Source organism: Penicillium chrysogenum (genome assembly GCF_028827035.1).
Source record: "Penicillium chrysogenum strain IBT 35668 chromosome Unknown utg000005l_segment0_segment0, whole genome shotgun sequence".
NCBI lineage: Eukaryota > Fungi > Ascomycota > Eurotiomycetes > Eurotiales > Aspergillaceae > Penicillium > Penicillium chrysogenum.
In genome coordinates, this window is record NW_026622753.1 from 9,418,430 (window position 1) to 9,437,153 (window position 18,724).

At 49.3% G+C, this 18,724-nt stretch overlaps 9 protein-coding genes across 9 annotated transcripts; 4 read left to right on the forward strand and 5 right to left on the reverse strand.

Annotated features, from left to right (window-relative positions):
• Positions 1 to 271: 271 nt before the first annotated feature.
• Positions 272 to 1,261, reverse strand: N7489_011934 (RTA1 domain-containing protein; the record flags this gene model as incomplete). The annotated part of the gene is made up of 3 exons (XM_056717683.1): positions 272 to 362; positions 424 to 498; positions 552 to 1,261. The coding sequence occupies 3 exons, from the start codon at positions 1,259 to 1,261 to the stop codon at positions 272 to 274; spliced, it is 876 nt and encodes a 291-aa protein (XP_056565305.1).
• Positions 1,262 to 2,098: 837 nt separating this feature from the next.
• N7489_011935 (Zn(II)2Cys6 transcription factor domain-containing protein) lies at positions 2,099 to 3,324 on the forward strand (the record flags this gene model as incomplete). Its single annotated transcript, XM_056717684.1, has 2 exons — positions 2,099 to 2,167; positions 2,242 to 3,324. 2 exons carry the CDS (start codon positions 2,099 to 2,101, stop codon positions 3,322 to 3,324), a joined length of 1,152 nt encoding a protein of 383 aa, XP_056565306.1.
• Positions 3,325 to 4,725: 1,401 nt separating this feature from the next.
• Positions 4,726 to 7,188, forward strand: N7489_011936 (ABC transporter ATP-binding protein/permease; the record flags this gene model as incomplete). The annotated part of the gene is made up of 1 exon (XM_056717685.1): positions 4,726 to 7,188. The coding sequence occupies one exon, from the start codon at positions 4,726 to 4,728 to the stop codon at positions 7,186 to 7,188; it is 2,463 nt and encodes an 820-aa protein (XP_056565307.1).
• A 132-nt stretch (positions 7,189 to 7,320) lies between these two features.
• Positions 7,321 to 8,760, forward strand: N7489_011937 (ABC transporter; the record flags this gene model as incomplete). Its single annotated transcript, XM_056717686.1, has 4 exons — positions 7,321 to 7,520; positions 7,574 to 7,846; positions 8,030 to 8,527; positions 8,586 to 8,760. The coding sequence occupies 4 exons, from the start codon at positions 7,321 to 7,323 to the stop codon at positions 8,758 to 8,760; spliced, it is 1,146 nt and encodes a 381-aa protein (XP_056565308.1).
• A 527-nt stretch (positions 8,761 to 9,287) lies between these two features.
• Positions 9,288 to 10,532, reverse strand: N7489_011938 (uncharacterized protein; the record flags this gene model as incomplete). Its single annotated transcript, XM_056717687.1, has 1 exon — positions 9,288 to 10,532. The coding sequence occupies one exon, from the start codon at positions 10,530 to 10,532 to the stop codon at positions 9,288 to 9,290; it is 1,245 nt and encodes a 414-aa protein (XP_056565309.1).
• Positions 10,533 to 10,725: 193 nt separating this feature from the next.
• Positions 10,726 to 11,016, reverse strand: N7489_011939 (uncharacterized protein; the record flags this gene model as incomplete). Its single annotated transcript, XM_056717688.1, has 1 exon — positions 10,726 to 11,016. One exon carries the CDS (start codon positions 11,014 to 11,016, stop codon positions 10,726 to 10,728), a length of 291 nt encoding a protein of 96 aa, XP_056565310.1.
• A 302-nt stretch (positions 11,017 to 11,318) lies between these two features.
• N7489_011940 (metal cation transporter MSC2) lies at positions 11,319 to 14,091 on the reverse strand (the record flags this gene model as incomplete). The annotated part of the gene is made up of 4 exons (XM_056717689.1): positions 11,319 to 12,162; positions 12,212 to 12,430; positions 12,486 to 13,634; positions 13,685 to 14,091. The coding sequence occupies 4 exons, from the start codon at positions 14,089 to 14,091 to the stop codon at positions 11,319 to 11,321; spliced, it is 2,619 nt and encodes an 872-aa protein (XP_056565311.1).
• A 451-nt stretch (positions 14,092 to 14,542) lies between these two features.
• On the forward strand, positions 14,543 to 16,064 carry N7489_011941 (chitobiosyldiphosphodolichol beta-1,4 mannosyltransferase; the record flags this gene model as incomplete). Its single annotated transcript, XM_056717690.1, has 3 exons — positions 14,543 to 14,789; positions 14,853 to 15,049; positions 15,120 to 16,064. 3 exons carry the CDS (start codon positions 14,543 to 14,545, stop codon positions 16,062 to 16,064), a joined length of 1,389 nt encoding a protein of 462 aa, XP_056565312.1.
• A 157-nt stretch (positions 16,065 to 16,221) lies between these two features.
• On the reverse strand, positions 16,222 to 18,602 carry N7489_011942 (uncharacterized protein; the record flags this gene model as incomplete). Its single annotated transcript, XM_056717691.1, has 5 exons — positions 16,222 to 16,418; positions 16,478 to 17,224; positions 17,276 to 17,465; positions 17,527 to 18,444; positions 18,495 to 18,602. 5 exons carry the CDS (start codon positions 18,600 to 18,602, stop codon positions 16,222 to 16,224), a joined length of 2,160 nt encoding a protein of 719 aa, XP_056565313.1.
• Between the last annotated feature and the right edge of the window lie 122 nt (positions 18,603 to 18,724).

An 18,724-nucleotide genomic window follows, 5' to 3' on the forward strand; every position in this document is an offset into this window, starting at 1 on the left:
TGGTTCCTTTGTGGTGCATTTCTTTGCGATTTTCATGAGAGCTGGAGTTTAATTCCTGACATCTTTGTCTCACTGGTTTGGGATCAAATCTATCTACGAGGAAACTCCTGAATATTTGACGTAAATTCGGCACAGTCGTAGAGTGGCAGTTGATTCTTAGATTATTGATTCCACCCTGATTAAGTATCGTTTCCAGCATAGACAAACAAACTGGAAGAAATGATCTCTTAAAACAACGCCAAAACGCAGCATCACAAGTAGACATAGCGTTTTAAGCACGGTTCTTGGGCGCGAAGCGCAGCGATGGAAGGAAGACTCCGGGATGGAAGATGGTGAAGGCCAGACAGGCCAGAGCAATCATCCTAATGACATGTCAGCTATGACTTCCTCCAGGACTTTCAAAGGAACCAAGAGGCCACTTACATTCCATCCAAGACAAGGAACTCATTCTCCTTCTGCATCAGCGGGTTTCCCCAGCCGCCAGCCATCTCCGGGATACTAGATATCGAGGTCAGTAAAGTGCCTTATTTGACTCGGACATTGGCTCTTACCGATAGATACACCGAATCAAGACTGTGAAATAGGCAAAGACCTCAGCGCCCACGACGAACGGCATCCACTTGGGAACAATTGGTGAAAAATCGAGGTTCTTCTCTCCCGAAAACCCATCACCGCGCTTGAAGACCCTCCAGAAGAACACGACAGCAAAGAATCCACATACAGTCATGGTGGCAACCTGGAAGGCGATACCGGCGATGATAATGTCGTCGCCTGCTTTGAGCAGTTCAAAGTTCGTATTTCCAGCAGCTGCAGCGACGCCACCTCCTGCGGCCTGCAAAACGAGAGATCCAATGTCGCATCCGATGAAGATCCAGGTGAAAAGGCGCGGCTTTAAGATTGAGTGTTCGGCTCCCAAGCTCAGAATGATATGCTTCAATGTCAGGTAGACACCCGCCGCGACAAAGGTCGGCGCGAGTACCAGACACACGATCTGCAGCTTGAATGCAGGTCCGGACCATGGGTTGTCATGCATGAGAACCCTGCCAATGTACCCGGCCATTTCCATAAATGTGCCAACGAGGAGAGCCGTCAAGAATGTCCATGTTCTGTAGTAGACGCCGAGACCGGTTTGGCATATTCCGAGCAAGCCAAAGAAGACGATGAAGAAGATGTTGCCGCCGAAATTGGGGTAATAACCGTAAGTGGTGAGTTCAACGGGACATTGTGGGCCTACTTCAGAGCAAGTAGCGTAGCTCGCCATGTTGGGGTGAGATACGTGTAAACGAAAGGAAAGAGAGATGGAGCAGAGGGAAGGAGAATAAGAGAAAGAGCTGGGGTGAGAAAGCGAAGATAAGTCCCAGGAGTGAGATGACAAGATAACCAGATCAAGAGAAAAAGAACTGTCTAGAGTCTCGCCGAGAAATCCCAGGAGAATTTGATATCAAATCATAAATTATCAACTATCAGGCAGGACTACGCCAAGGGACCGCAGCAACGACCGTTCCAGCAAGTGGAGCCCTAAATTGGATTAGACAGGATGAAACTGCCCCAAAATGCATTGCTATTGGCTGTCCACTGCTGTCCACTGCTGTCGTTCTCGTTCTCGTTCTCGTTTTCTCCACGTCGCTTACATCGGATCCACTTGTTTCTATAAGGCGCTTTGGTCCTGTCGGAGAATTGTTGCTTTTGGCCCGAGATATTTTTGTCCGAGACTTTTTCCTTTCTTTCTAGAATCTATAAAACCTAGGTATAATGTCGACCGGGACCGAGTTCATAGTTTCAAATCCTCTCTAGGGCTTTGTTGACACATGTGACCATGTAATGATCCCTGAGTGTACGGGTATATCGACTGACTTGGGGGCGAAGCGACCATGGCTGTTTCAAGAGTCATTGTCAAATGGGAATCATCCGAAGAAGTAGACGGCAGAAATTATAAAAGACAAAACCATACAGAAGAGGGAAATCAAGACAAGTTGTGAATAGTTTTTTTTTATAGTTCCGGTGCACGTGATCCCTTCGTATTATCTTCTTCTCTTCCGCATCTCAAAGGATCCGAGCCAACCGATTATATGGACTCTCACGTACCGAGGTCTCCCAGATGCCTCCTCGCAGAGCGCATACAAAATCCCGCCAAGGCTGCGACCAGTGCAAGAGACGTCGCGTCAAGGTTAGTTTTGGAAACTCGGGATGGCCCCATAGATTGATCCGGGCTCCATCAAATAACGAGACTAACGACCGCAGTGTGACGAAAAGGGGCCACCGTGCTCCAATTGTATTTCGCGAGAACTCTCATGCACATATTTTAGAGCGCCGCCTCGGCCCGATTCACAAACCAGCCAGACCCCGGCCCCGTTGGCTATAATAGACCCAAGTCCCCTGCGGACTAGGATCCCTAGCCTAGCATCTTCCGTTTCTCCAACCACTTCAGGGGTACGAGATCTGGAGCTTATGCACAAGTTTTCTACCGAAACTTTTAGGAGTCTTTGCTCTTCCAACTCGGAGCATCACGTCTGGCAAATTGCCATTCCTCGTCTGGCTCTTCAGTATGACTTTTTAATGAATGGCATTTTGGCCCTGGGGGCTCTTCATGTTGCCGCCACCATTGAGCCACCGGCATCGCTGGTGTACATTGACGTTGCACTTCAATATCACAATCTCACATTTGCACCATATCGCGCAGCTGTTGACAGCATCAATCCACTGAACTGCGAGGCTGCGCTGGCGCAGTCCATTATCACCACTGTTATAGGCATTGCTCTGCCAAGAGTCACTGCTGCCCGCGGGGAAAGTTCAAGCATAACAGAGAATATTGTCGTCGTATTTGAACTTTTGCAAGGCGTGAGAAAAATCCACCGGATTGGTCAATCTTGGATGAAACTAGAGCTCTTTCGTCGAAGAAACTATTGGGATGCTGGCTCAGCGGGTCTAGATAGCGACACGCGGGTTGCCCTGGACCGACTCGGCACTTTAAATGATGAGACCCTCGCCGGTATCGACCCCGATCAGCATCAGGTCAACAAAGATGCTATTGTCTACTTGCGGCACTTCTCAACCAGAGTGGCCGATTCTGTTGACCCTGCAAACGTTCTGGCTTGGCTCGCTATGATCGACAAGGAATTCGTGGACAATGTGCGACGCCGGCAGCCTTTAGCATTGCTGGTTCTCATGCACTGGGGTGTGTTGCTTGGGGAGCTTGATGGTCAGCATTGGTGGGCTCGAGGTTCGGGGCGGGCATTAGTCTCTGAATTATTGGATACATTGCATCCCGAAGATATTGAATGGGCCAACGCTGTAGCTTGGCCACAGAAAAAGATGGGACTCTGATGTACTATACCTGCTTAGAATTTATATAAGGAAACAAACGATCGCCGTTTAGGTAGATCCCTTTGCCGCCTTCCAAGGTTGTTACAATATCATAGAGATATAGAATGCAGGAAAATATATAATTGATATAAGTAAAAACCGAAAGAATCAGACAAGATGCCGCTAATCCATCATTCCACAGAGGCATAATCGTCGTTTTGTAGTTCTTGGAGGGTCTATTCAATGTTCTGCTTGTTCTCGGGCGGACTTTGTCTAGATATACCTATGTATGTACCCAACTTATATTAGACATGGCAATCTAGTCTGACTAATACAAGAATCGTCGTGTATGCGGCCGTAGGCTGATCTTCTCAGGTAGTCTTCTCTGATAGACTTTTTGAATGTCTGGTTACATAGATATTCTCCTTAGTTTGTTGGGTAGACAGCAGAAAAAGGCCAAAAAGGGTTGATTTGTGAAATGGTCTTTTTCTATGTATAACCTTTGGTATATACCTACCTAGGTAGGTAGCTTTATACAGTTTTTATATAGGTGAGGCTATAATGGAAGGCCCTGACAGCTATAAGAGCATAAGAGCATAAGAGCATATGTATGTGACTGTAACTTTTGTAACAAAAAGTGAGAGCCTAGTGGGATCCCTGTCACTTGGCAGATGGGGGCGACAGATCACTGATTTATCAAATATTCGCTCATCTCCGGATTCTTTCTCGTTATGTTCACCAAGTTCACCACCTTCACCCTTTCACTTCTGACTCTTTCAGTATGGCAAGCATATCGGAGCAGGAAATACTCGCCCAGCAAATCACAACCCCCATAATCAAGATTAATTATCTCCAACTCTTCCGATATGCGACCAAGAAAGATTGGTTCATTATCGGTGTATCCTTTCTTGCTGCGACCATCGCCGGGGCAATCACAACAATGCCGGCGCTGTTAACAGGCTTATTGATTGGCAGCATACAAGCCAGCTGGTCCGGTGGTCCATCCCAAGACAGGTCCAATAGCGAATTGACGCGCTTCACAATTTACTTCGTATATCTTTTTCTGGGCGAAATAGTGTCATGCTACATTGCGAATATCGGATTCATCCGCACTGGCATCATATTATCGAGTCGGATCAGAGAACGGTACTTGGCCGCGCTTCTGAGTCAAAATATTGCCTTCTTCGACAACATTGGAGCCGGAGAAATATCCACTCGTATCACTGCCGACGCAAATCTGATTCGAGACGGTATTTCAGAGAAAGTCAGCGTCGCCGTACAGTGCTCCGCATCGGTTGTCGCAGCTTTTGTCATAAATTTCATGCGAGATTGGAGGTTGACCCTCATCCTGGCCTCCAGCCTCATATGCATCGCCCTAGTGTTTGCAGCTGCCGGTATAATGCTCACAAAGTATCGCCAGCAATGGTTGGGGGAGAGACCGCAGAATCTGGTACCATTGTCGAAGAGGTCTTTTCCTCCATCAGAACGGTCGTGGGGCTCAATGCGCAATCTGAGCTTGTGGCTCGATACGATGGCTCTCTAGCTAAAGCTGAACGCTTTGCAAATAATGCCAGACTCAAATCTGGCGCCCTGCTCGGTGCTGTTTTTGCCGTTATTTACCTGGCTATCGGCTTAGGGTTCTGGATGGGTTCACGCTTCCTAGTAGCGGGCACATCATCGTACGTCGATGTTTTGACAATTATCCTCGCGACAGTGACCGGTATCGCCTGCCTCGGCGGCATCGTCCCTCCACTTCAAGTATTTACTATTGCCACGGCTGCTGGATCAAGACTATACAGCACCATTGATCGAAGGCCTTCAGGGACCGCCAATCGGTTTTCGGAGGGAAGTCTAGACAGCGTGCTTGGTCATATTGAGTTGCAAAATGTGAGACACATTTACCCTTCAAGACCAGATATCGTTGTTTTGGACAACCTAAGCTTGGATATTGAGCCAGGAAAAACGACAGCCATTGTTGGACCATCTGGGTCCGGAAAAAGTACTATAATCGAACTTCTCGAGCGTTTCTATGACCCCGTTTCCGGCGATATTCTCTTGGACGGTCATAAACTCTCAGAGTTGAGCCCAAATTGGCTGAGACAGCAAATCTCGCTGGTCCAACAGTCACCCACATTGTTTGCTACGACTATCTTCGAGAATATCCGGTATGGCCTGGTTGGAACGCCCGATGAAAATGCATCCAAGGAAAATATCGAGAATATTGTTTACGGTGCCACTCGCCTCGCGAATGCCCACGACTTTATCACCAAGTTACCTGACGGCTACGATACCCTTGTCGGCGAGGCCGGCGTGTTGCTTTCCGGCGGCCAGAAACAGCGCATTGCTATTGCTCGCGCCCTCATTTCCGATCCTCGAATACTTCTCCTTGATGAAGCTACCTCAGCCTTGGACTCGATGAGTGAATCCATTGTTCAAGCTGCAATCGAGAAAGCATCTCAAGGGAGAACGACCATTGTTGTAGCTCATCGTTTGTCGACTGTCAAATCCGCGGATAAGATTATTGTCTTGTCTGGAGGTCAGCTTATCGAACAAGGCAACCATGACTTTCTTCAACGTCTCAATGGAGTTTATAGTCGACTGGCCAAATCACAGGCTGTCAACCTGAGCGAGAAGAAACCTCCCGACGATGATGATTCTTTGGGGGTTCCCATCCCTCATGCTAAGTCTGTTTCTGTAGAGTCAGAAAAGGAGGCTCCGCCGCTTGTCGGAAGTGGAGGTCCTTTGTTTGACACAGTGCGTAAGGGCGCAGATGCTCTCGCGAGTCTGGATCGGCCACCCCATCAGTATTCAATGCAGACCCTTCTGAGGTTTGTGAATAGTTTTCACAAGGACTCTATAAAACTGGTGTCAATGGGCTTTCTCGCTTCAATCCAAACAGGAGCTGGAGCACCCGTCCAGGCAGTCTTTCTGGCCAAATGTCTTGTGGCACTCGCCAGACCTCCCACTGAATTCCCGCAGCTTCGGTCTGAGACAAATCTATGGGCTGGAATGCATGTTGTCCTGGCTTTCGTGCAGTTCTTCGCCTACTCGGCTCAAGCTTCTGCTCTCGGAAAATGCACAGAGAGGCTTATCCGTCGTCTCGGTGACCTTTCCTTCCGGGCCCTTCTCGAGACAGACATGTCTTTCTTTGACATGGAGGAGCACGGTGTGGGCGCATTGGTGTCATTTCTCGGCACTGAGCCAGCCAGTATGGCAGGCATGGGTTGCTACGCGATTGGGAATTACATCATGGCACTGACAACTCTCATCGGTGCCATCGCAACCAGCATGGCTGTCGGATGGAAACTTGGCCTTGTCGGTGCAGCTACAGTACCTGTTCTTTTGATGTGTGGATTTCTTCGATTCCGCGTCATGGCTCAGCTTGAGGCCCATCTTCGCCAAGTGTATCAAGAAACAGCATCATTGGCCAGTGAAGCGGTCTCGGCCATCCGCACCGTCTTATCTCTGAACCGTGAGTCCGAGGTTGCAAGAGTATTTCACCATAAGCTAGCCGAACAAGACTCGAAGAGCATTCGCTCAAGCCTGACATCTTCGGGCCTTTTTGCGTTTTCGCAATCGGCACCCTTGTTGTGTACTGCCCTTGGCTTATGGTATGGTGGCACCCTCGTTATCAGTGGGGAGTATGGATTGTTCCAGTTCATCCTGAGTTTTGCTGCTGTTAACATTTGTGGTGATGCTGCTGGCTCGATATTTAGCAGCTCGCCAGATTTAGCAAAGGCAAAACTTTCGGCCACCCGACTTAAAGGGCTATTGGATCGACAACCACAGCGCCCATTGGACTTTGTCGAACCTGCAACTCTTTTGCAGGGGACCATTGAATTCCGGAATGTCCACTTTTCGTATCCTACGCGCCCCGACCGGTAAATACTAAAAGGTCTCGATCTCACTGTACACAAGGGTAAATACATCGCCCTAGTTGGACCCAGTGGATGCGGGAAAAGCACCATTGTTGCACTTTTAGAGCGTTTCTACCACCCACTGGCCGGTATTGTCACAATGGACGGCCTGGATCTCTCCTCAATGGATATGAGCGCCTACCGCAATCAAGTGGCACTCGTGAATCAAGAGCCCACACTCTTCCAGGGCACCATCCGAGATAATCTGCTCCTCGGACTCGATGCATCAAAGTATTCTCAGGAAGAATTGGAGATCATCTGCAAGGATGCAAATATACTTGATTTTATCCGTTCGCTGCCGTAGGTCATCCACCAAATAACCATCACTAGCAGCAACTGACTTGATCATACAGTCTCGGGTTCAATACGATGTGTGGAGGGAAAGGAAACAACTTTTCCGGTGGCCAGAAACAGCGACTAGCAATTGCGCGGGCCCTTCTGAGACGGCCCAGTGTCTTGTTACTAGATGAAGTCACTTCAGCGCTGGATTCGGAATCCCAAAGTGTCGTCCAGGCTGCGCTAGACCAAGCTGCAAAGCAGCGCACGACAGTTGCGATTGCCCATCGCTTGAGTGCTGTCCGGAATGCGGACCTCATCTGCTTCCTAGAGGACGGTGTGATCACCGAGTCCGGGACACACGCTGAGCTCATACGAAGACGAGGGCGTTATTTTGCAATGTTGAGCTTACAGAACCTAGAAAAATAGGTGGTGATCCTTTTGGGCTCGAACCTTCCCCAAGTTCCTTCATATTTGATTCTGATTAAGAATAAGATCATACTCTCTGCTGATATAGTCTATATATTTGCAAGCGCCAGTGGCAACGAGGTTATGGAATCAGGTTTTATTGAGCGGAATGACGTTCTTCGAGTACCGCGGCTAGTCGAGGACGTCGGTGCTAGGGAGAATCTGCAGTCTGGAAGTAGGACGCGAGGGTCCAAGGCGACACCATCACTACAGCGGCTGGACAAAGTGGGCTGCTCTGGTCTTGTGGATACGCCTGGACTGCTGGACAGTCTTCACTTCGCGCCAGACGAGCGTACTGCTCGTCATCTGGAGAATGGGAAGGTCGAGGTCGAGGTCAAGGCGGCGGGTATCAATTTCAAGGACGTCATGATGGCCATGGGTCAGATCCAGGCAAATGACCTGGGTTGTGAGTGCAGTGGAATCGTTTCGGCTGTGGCTGGTGACGTCGTGATTGACCCTCACGGTCTTCGGGTTGGGGATCGGGCCATGCGCTTGAGTTCAGGGTCCTTCTGTACGAGGTTACGGCTGGACGCTAGGCTGGCGACACGCATTCCCGATTTTATGTCCTTCGAGACAGCGACCGCGCTACCACTCATGAAACAATATCGCGCCCCTACGCAGAGGCGAGACCATCTTGATCCACGCCGCCACAGGTGGGTTGGGTCAGGCCTTCGTCGAAATGAGCCAGCTGCCTGTCGCGGACATCTTTGTCACCGTGGGCAACGCGAAGAAAAAAAGTTTCATCATGGATCGATTTGGGATGGCGGAAGAACGCATCTTGTACCCCGCGATATGAGCTTCGCTTGAGTTCAGAAATTGGCTTTCAAAGGAGATGGAGAGCGTCGTTCCTATCTTTGAGCTGTTGGCTGCTGAGTCTCTTGTTGTTTTAGCCTCCAAAATCGCTGGTCGAAGCAGGCTAGTAGTCAGTCCGAGCGGATAATTTTCGATTTAGCTCAGGTTTGTTACTGTTATTGCGGGTTTGTCTGAGACTTCTGTTCACTTCTTTACTTGCCGAGCATTACTTCATTGTCTTGGGTCGACTCGGGCCAGTCCTTGTATCAAAAACCACCCCATGTTCCCCCCACGGGTGGACCTACAGTCAATGCAATGTAGACTCAGCTTATTTGAACTGACTACTACCATCAAGAGGGTTTCCCCTCTCTAGGACGAACCCACTAAAGATAAATTTAGGAAGGTATATTATGATAAGGCGTAGCACCGGCGGACTATACGAAGCTCATATTTCTCATTTATTTCGAAAATCACGAAGGTTACGAGTATTCTGGCCAGTCTGCACTCTCCAGTCTCACTGTGACTCATTTTTCATATCCGAGCTTTCTCCTTTCTAGGCCCGAGGACATCGTGAGTCCGTATCAAATTTAGAGCATCTGCCTCATGCTTGCACACCTGCATGCTCAATGGCCCGCTCACCTGCTTGAGCCAGTAGGATCGTCCGCAATCGAACAACCAGTTACGAGTTCCTACTTGAATCAACTCAGCAAGGAAGCACTGTGGTGTGCTGCGATCTTCGGTGAAGACGATTTTTGGAAAATCTCGTTGAGCTGCAGGCGTCGAGTTTTCTAGGCCGATTCGGAAGACATCGTCGAAGGTAAACGAGTGATAGAGCTGGGAACCAACCTGGACGATGCCCGTCGTTCGTGCTGCGGCATGTAATAGACACGCGTTTGCTACGAGGTCAACGGGGATCTCGTCCAGGATATTGGTGCCTGTTTTATAGCCTTCTGTGGCATGCCAAACTTGTGTGCTACCCCGATCGGAGAACCAGAGCCTAGTAAACTTGGTGAGAGGCGTGGAGTCCTCGGATCCATATAGCGAGTAGGGGTGTCTAAACGCAGGACCGAAGATTGTTGGCCGAAGCAGTAGAATTGGAAGACGAGGAAAGCGACTGAGCAGTAGACGTTCCATTAGATGCTTGGCCTGGGTGTAGGTAGACGAAAATTTGCCGTCGTGCGGTGATGTGCCGAGCGTCAAGACGGATGCCAGCTCTTCCTCTGGATCTTCTTCACCTCCCAAGGGGTATATCCGCTCTAAAACTGTGCCATCGGGAAGATGACTATTGACGTATGATGTAGAGATCTGGATGAAGAGTTTCAGGCGCCGGAATTCCGAGGCAATTCGTGCTATTTCCAACGCAGGGAGGCAATTGCTTTCGAGTGCATCACGAATGGGACCTTCGAGCTTGATTTTCGCTGCTGCATGAATGACCAGCGTCACTTGATCTTGAAGTTGTCGAAGGATAGCAGTTTCAATACCAAAGTTCACCGTTTTCATGTCTCCAATCACAAACTCGACTTTCCCCGTGGATAAAATAGCCTGTGCATGATTTGGCATCGATTCTCTCAACTTTCTAATAGCCTGCTGGGAGTTCCCTCGAACCAAGGCGAAAACCTTGCGAGTTGGTAGTTGCAAAGCTAGCTTGTACAGGAGACAACCTCCCAAGCAACCAGTCGCTCCGGTGAGAAAGACTGTATGGCCCTCGAATATCTTCGCATATCCTCCTCGCACGACTTCGTCGGCATATGTTGCTTTTGCAGAAGTTGATGACATTGAATAGTCTGGGTAGGATATTCGGGGGTAGGGAGTAGTCAATGTCTCTATAGAGGCATTAGGCAAATGACACGAAAGAATGGCTGTTGGGATAATGTCGGAAGGTATATAGCCGTAACATCCTTTGGACCCTGGAAGTCCAGTGGTAGGACAGGATCCAATGTCACTCTTACATTTGTCCAAATGTACAGTTTTAGATGCTGGAGGTTATTTTTCTAGAGCTGTAGCCCGACAAGTTGCCAGTGGCCTCAAGTTGTCCGAGGGTGGGAACCTCCAAGATAGAACGGGTCTTGTTGGAATAACACAACAGGTAGACCTGGACTTTCCATGTGCCGAGGTTCAATGTGATTGTGTGACCCGAATGAGCATCTTGTCGCAATTCGTGGAGATCTGGCCCAAGAGACACCGACAGGGCTGCACCCCATTTGCCTGAGAAATGTAGGGCGCCGAGCAAGCATATCCATTCGGGGCCATTCGGGGCCATGACCGAGAAACGGTTGTCGAGAAATGGGTTGTACAAGTCTCACCCCCTGAAAAAGATAAATGTCGCCTACATGTGATGCAATAAAGGACTTTCGTAATTGAAATCGAAGTATATGCTTTCCACTTCCTATGAACGCCGTGGAGAAAACTATGTGCTGTTGATTGGTGTAATGCTTCGGCGAACCGATCCAATCCTATCTGTACAAGAGAGATACAGACATCGGGGCAAAGCGATATTAAATGCACCGTAAATCTTGGCTCTCTTTTGAGAGTAGTTGATGGGCGAAACATAGTTTTCACTAATCAAAAGCCCTTGTTTCCGCCACTACACCAGCAGCGTGCATCTCCGTCACGCTCAACTTGGACGAGAGTATCCATGTTTTTCTCTCGAAGGAAGTCGACGGTCCGCTGACGTACATCTTCCAAATCTGCGCCCCGAGAAGCGACAACGTGGATCACCCCGAAAATGTTCTGGGAATTTTTCTCATGTCCATGTTCGTGATTATGATCGTGATCATGGTCATGGTGGGTGTGATCATGGTGGTCGTGGTCGTGGTCGTGGTGTGGTTCATGATCATGACCATGATGGTGTTGGCTATGGCTATGACCATGGTGATGCTCACCATGGGAATGACTATGCCCGGAAGACACCGCTCCCGTATCATCGAGCCAGAACTTGGGTACCGTATAACTAACCACACCTCTCAAAGTGCTGACTCCCGCTAGTGTTTCCCGGAGATTATATTCAGTGTCGGCTGGCATAGTGAGTAGCAGTGTCTTGGCCGTGCTGCTAACTAAAGGAACGGCCGAGGCGAAGATCAATATGGCGATGAAGCATGATGCCAATGGGTCGTAGCCGGCCCAACCGGAGTAATGGACGAGAATGGTTGAAATGACCACCGCCACTGAACCAAGCGTATCGGCAAGAATGTGTAAGAAGATGCCGTGCATATTCTCATTGCCATGGGAATGATCGTGACCGTGATCATGGCCGTGATGAGCATGACCGTGATCGAAGCTGAAGATTCCGACCAAGTTGACTGCAAGGCCAGCAATGCTGACGATCAATAGCTCACCAAGACGATGCATCTCACTCCCCGATGAGAGGCGTTCCACCGCTTCATAGATGATCTCCACGCTGATAATCCTGCATGTTGTTAGAATTTGGCACCCCCCGCCGCTTTGATAAGACTCACATAAGGAAAATCCCATTAGCAAATCCTGACAAAGTATCAACTTTGCCATAGCCGTAGGGGAATCGAGCGTTCGGGGGCCACTTGCTCATAACGGCGGCACATAAACCAACAACAAGCGCAAGACAATCGAAAAACATGTGAATGCTGTCACTAAGCAGTCCCAGTGATCCAGTCAGGAACCCATATGATAATTGAACAAGCATAAAAGTGAAATTCAGGCTGCAAAATGTTAGCGGCAAGCCAAGAATGATGGCTTTTAGATTTCATAACTTACCACATAAAGTAGAAGATGCTACGGGAATCCTTCTCCTTGAGAATGCTATACAGCAACGGGTACGGTTCGCTTTTGTGAAGAAGCCACTTTGATACTTGGGAGGATTCGGATGTAGTATGTGAACGTGAATGGCTGTGAGTGTGGTTATGCACATGCGCATCCAGATGCAAATGCATATCATCCCTTCGAGAAGCGAAGAAAGAGGCCGTGGCCAAGATACCACGTGTGGCATAAACCATGAGCAAGTCATCCTGGGCATGTGGGGAACAAAGGAAAGCTGCGGCTCCGGCGCAAATGGCAAGTCCGGTCTTTTTGGGGGAGCGGAGGCTAGAGGGCAGGGAAATCATAAGAGAAGTAGCAAGGATCCCCGTAGGAATAAGGAGATAAACCAGTTCCGAGACGCTGAAGGCAAATCCTCGGTTGAAAAGGATGGTCAGAAGTGCAAGGGAGCACCCGGATACAACGGCCAGTGGTGCATCAGTTGTGACCACAGCGGAGGAGTAGACCGGGCGTGAAGCCTTGCTCTGTGCAGCAACGAGCCCTGGCTCAGGGATAGGTCCATTGTGACGAAGGGAGGGGAAAGGGGGAGGTGCAACAAACACGGATCCTAATAAGGCGGCATATCCAATAACTGGAGATACGTCCCAAGGGTGGTTCAGCCCAAGGAAACTCGATACAATAACCGTGACTAGCAGGGCAACGGATAGGATCTTTCGACTGTATTTCTCTTGGGTACGCGAGGCCTTGTTGATGATGGATGGGACCCCTGATGCTGCCGCGAGGAGCAGCGCAAATGCAACCAAAAAGCCTCCGAGCTGAAGTGCTGCAAATATTGGCAGTGCCACGGAGGTAATTTGTGAAAACGAGGCTTGGACACTCTTCACATTTAGTTTCGGCAAATTAACGGAAGCTAGTGTGGATGAGCCAGCCTTTTGGTGGTTGGTCCGTATAATTTGACCAAAGCCGAAGAGGGTGAGGGTGATCGCTGTCAAAAGGCAGGTCTTTTGACCAACTTGTCCGATAGGAATACTTGCTGTCGTACCAGGTATACCTTCGCCGGATAGCTTTGGGCTTTGGACATACTGCCTCTGGTACCAAGAAAACACAACCCACGGCAGCACGATGAGTGTACTAGTCAAAATCTCGTGGCTGAAATTAGGGTCAGCTTTTACTCCTCAACCACACTCTAGCCCACATACATCTTCTCTGAACTATAGTCTGCCTGTATAGTGGTATCCGTAGATAACATTCCATAAACGCCGGTGAAATCTTTCAAATGGTGGTCATCTAGCACATCATTGTGAAGAGATGACACACTATGGTTATGACCGTGGTGTGTACTGGAGTGCGAGTGGGAGTGCGAGTGCGTATGGTGACTGTGGCTTGACGTTTGGGATGTATGTCCATATGAATAGCTCGAGTTCACAGCATTGATTGGTTCCGGGTGTTCAGGGAGGCTGGCATCAGCTGGTTGTGAGAGCGGAGGTGGAGGTTGCGCCCAGCGGTTGGATCGATGGCCACGACTGCGACTATGACCATGATTATGATTGTGCCCATTGGAGGACTGTGTGAGATCCACACTGGGTGACGGTGCCCCCGTCGACATGATCTTCAGATGCTGACGATGCGCAGCAACTGGGAGGTCCAGCAGGCAGGATAGGAGATGGGGCACTGCCAAGATATCGAGGGTGGAGCGGGAGTGAGGTCAGAATAGCGGGCAGATTATCAGCAAATACAGCATTGCGGAATAACACGGGGAGGATAAGCAAAGGGAATAATATAATTGGGAAAGTGAGTGCCAGCACAGGCTTAACCAGATCGCCACTGTCTCCGGGGAAAAGCCCGTCTTTCCCCAAGGTTCCCATAAGGGGAATCACGTGAAGCCTTATCAGATTACGTATCGAACATTGAATCCAGATGTTTCGAACGGGGCCGCAGACGCATTCACAACAATGAACTGCTGATATTCCACCTTCTGTTTTGCTTTTAAAGGACTATCTATGTGATTGGAAGCTGATCAATACCATGAGCGAAACATTTGAAGTGCAATTGCCATCATGATCGAGACCCTTATCAGCATAGTGTTCTGCCTGTCTAGCGCCCTCACTGTGTTGATCCTGTTACTTCCTTCGCAATATCAGCCAGCACAAGCAGGGTCTCCCTCAAGACCTCATGCCGCAAAAAGGCACAAGACATGTGTCCAAATCCTCGTTCTTGGCGACATTGGCCGAAGCCCGCGCATGCAGTATCATGCATTGAGTATTGCGAAACATGGCGGGGAGGTGGTAATTATTGGGTATAACGGTCAGTATAAATCTCTTGACAGAGAGTGCAACATAAGATCGCTAACTACCATATATGAAACAGAATCCGATCCTCATCCTGATATCATATCTCACCCCAGCATCTCGATTGTTCCGCTTCGCTCTCATCCCGCTCTCCTACAAACCAGTAACAAGCTTCTATTTACAATTTATGGGCCCTTGAAGGTGCTATTCCAGATTGTTTGTCTCTGGAAGTGCCTCGCATATACTACAAAACCGTCCCGGTGGCTTTTGGTTCAGGTATGTTCCTGAAAAGGATATTCCTCGATACTCATTCGATGTGCTGACTCGCTCTTGCAATAATAAAAAGAACCCGCCTTCTATTCCTACACTGGCTATAGCGTCTCTTGTTTGTTTCTTGCGGCAAACAAGGCTGATTATTGATTGGCATAATTTTGGATATTCCATACTCGCGTTGAAGCTCGGCCAAACCCATCCCTTGGTGAAAATGTCGATGTGGTATGAGAAGGTATTTTGCAAATCTGCTTCGGCTCATTTTTGCGTCACCAATGCTATGGCATCCGTTCTCAAGAAGGATTTCAACCTTCCAGTCCCTGTCCTGCCACTACACGACCGCCCTGCCAGCCATTTCAATCCTATCCTCGATCCCAATGCACGGACGGATTTCCTCACAACATTACCGGAAACTAAAGAATTCCATTCTGCTTTGAAAGCAGGATCTCTCCGGGTTCTGGTCAGCTCAACCTCATGGACCGCGGATGAAGATTTCTCGGTCCTCATCGATGCACTTCTTCGGTACTCTGAACTAGCCACGACAGTGCAACCTCACCTCCCTGAGGTTTTGGCCATCATTACAGGGAAGGGCCCACAAAAGGAAATGTATTTGGGCCAGATTGCCGCTCTTGAAAAGGCCAGCAAGCTACAGAAAGTCACAATTCGAACTGCGTGGCTGAGTGTACCAGAATATGCCCGGCTATTGGCATCCGCATCTCTAGGGGTCAGTCTCCATACTAGCAGCAGTGGGGTAGATCTCCCCATGAAGGTTGTAGATATGTTCGGGGCTGGCCTCCCTGTTGTTGGATGGGATCGTTTCGAAGCATGGCCCGAGTTAGTCACTGAGGGTGTTAATGGGTTGGGCTTTGGAAGTTCGAAGGAGTTGGCTGGGCACCTTGTCGAGCTGTTCGGTAAGAGCGACAAATTGGAGAGTCTTCGCCTAGGCGCCCAAAAAGAGAGCTCTCGGCGATGGGACGACGAATGGAATCCTATCGCGGGGTCCCTTATTGGACTGACATAGATAGCTCACTCTAATGACGTGGATATGAGTATCCTTTGGAATCGTTATATGCAATAATCGTATTACATTTTCAGGTAAATACGGATTTCGTCCTTTCTGCAGCCGCTAGCCGTCAAGGAGACATTCTGTTATCATTGCAAGTGCTATTCAAGGACATCTAGTAACTGGCCTGGAATTTTGCTGCGCAGCGCAAGCAGATATCGAACGTCTCAAAGAGAGCATCGAATGCCCGACCTTGTTTTCCCTCACGCATGCATGCCACAAGCTCTTCGTCGAGGGCTTCTTTGCGACAGACAGAACAATACTTGGATACCCCAGGCTCTTGAATGGCAAGGAAGGACAATCCGCATCGTTCTATATGACGGAAAAATGTCAACATGTTACTAGCAAATTTGAACCACAAGATAACTTACCCCAAATATGGCCATTAGCGCACTGCGCCAACTGGGCCGAGGGCCACCCAATTCCCGCATCACAAACTTCGCACTTCTCGTAAATGTGACCGCCTGGGCCAGTGACTTGATCTATAGATCTCGCAGATATAGGGGCAGGATGGCCGTCGCATTTAGAAATCTCATCCCTCAGATCCGCGCCTGCTACTATTGCCAGACGCTCTAGAGACCGCCGCGCCTGAAGTCGAAGTGACTTGTCCTCTTCACCCACAATGGCACGACAGGCAACGGCATAAATCAGGCGTTGGCTCTCCGTGTCAGGTTCAATATTGCCATCTTCACCAGGTAGCACGAAACGTATCACTTCTCCAGTCTGGTTGAGGTCGGAGGGTTGACCATCGGGCATGCGCGCGTCAAACAGGGTTTGTGTGTCTCTCGTGGGTTCACCCTCCTGTGAAAAGACAATCATAGACCTGTCATCAGAGGTGATGCGATACTCGATCATGTCCGTGGGATGTGAGGTGAAGATAGCCGCAGTCATGTTGCGATAGGCTGCGAGTCCCCAAATCCTCGAGACTGACATTCCCCCTAAGTCGTGTTCCAAGTCATAGTCATCCTGGAATTCTTCAATCATGCGTTTCCATTGTGGCTGTTGCAGAGCGCCGTCACTTGGAAGTTGGTGAAGTTCTGCAACTAAACCAATGCCACCGAGTGTACCTATTTGGAGTTTACATTTGTCGCCTTGTTCACTCGTGGAAGTGAGCATTGCTATAGTGGGTCAGCGGTGCTGAAAGGCCTTGTAGATATTGTATATCATACCAGAAATCGGCTCTAGGTGCCTTGCTTGGTGGGCCTTGTTGTCCTCAGTCTCTGGCTCATGGACAGGGTAATCGCGGAATCCGAAGGCATCAGAATTGGTAAGGCTACCCGTGTACGTAGCGTGGGGCATGGATATGGCGATAAAACCTGCCATGGCGCCCGCTACCAGAGCAATGGTTGTGGATGATCTCTAGTGGGTTTTTATTAGCGAAACGGCCCATTTTAGCATGGGTATAAGAGATTGAGCGTACGGTATGGAGCCATCTAAGGGGACCAGCAATGTTGTGATACGCCCATTCCTCATTCAACTGGTCCAAAGGATGCTCTATCAAATCTGTGACTAACGTGTACTGTTGTGAGGTTTCCCCGAGCGAGCTTTCAAGACTGACTTCGAGTTTCATTAGCCGAAGCTGCGTTCCGCATACAGCAGCTATCATGGCGACTGCGCAGCCAAAGTTGCCTGGGCGCGTCGCGGGTGAAATCTGCCACGGACCACAGGAAAGCGCAGTAGTACGTTGTCTGTCTTTGATTTCCTTCCCAAAGAGCGATCCAGAGCATAACGGACTTTCCTTCGTTTCTGGGTTCTTCAGAGAGTGACGCGCCAGAATCTGAAGATCATAAGGCTTGGAAGGGCTATTCGTTGGGTCTGATCTGCGGACCCGCACCAGCATGACTTCATTGAAGTCATTCACCACCGTTAGCAGTGGAATTCCCCAGCGACTTTCGTGGGAATGTAGAAAGGAAGAGCCTGCAGAAGGCGTTGAAGGCTTCAAAGACTCGCACCAGGTGAAAGACCGAATGTTAACCTTCCGAAAGCCATGGCTATTTGGGTCCTGCGATGGCTGAAGCTGTGACCAAAATACATGATTGGCGACGGCAACCCTAGTCCATTGCTTCTTAAGGCCAATGGGCTCCCAGAGCGACAGTACCAGATTCGATGTCAGCACGGCCAGGACACTACGTCGGTATTTGCCTAGTCCTGCTGGTGACCAAGCCAGACCCACGACATTGCTTTCTGAAAGGTCTGCAGCGACCGAAAACTCATCTCGATTCCCCGGAAGATAGGTCGGCCATTCAGAGTTCGTAAACAAGTTGGCTCTAACACGAGTCATGAGCCAATCTTGGGTTGAGTTGGGGGCAGACTCCTCATCCCTGCCTTTTTTGGGTGTCTGTCAAAACGTCAGTTACTTTTTAACCCATCAGATAATTAGATACATACCAGGATTTGAAAGTATTCACCCGCAGCGATAGCAAGCTCGCCGTCCGTGGACCAAGAAATGGCGTCATGACAGGATGGAGATAATGATAGGGCCACAGGGTTCAACATGGCGTCATATAATGGATCTTTGCTACGCCGACATTATTGGTAAATAAAGGGATCGCGAGTTGCAATATGAAGATATATGAAGAAGAGAAGCCAGAGGTCTGCTTTTGCTTGGGGTCGCATTC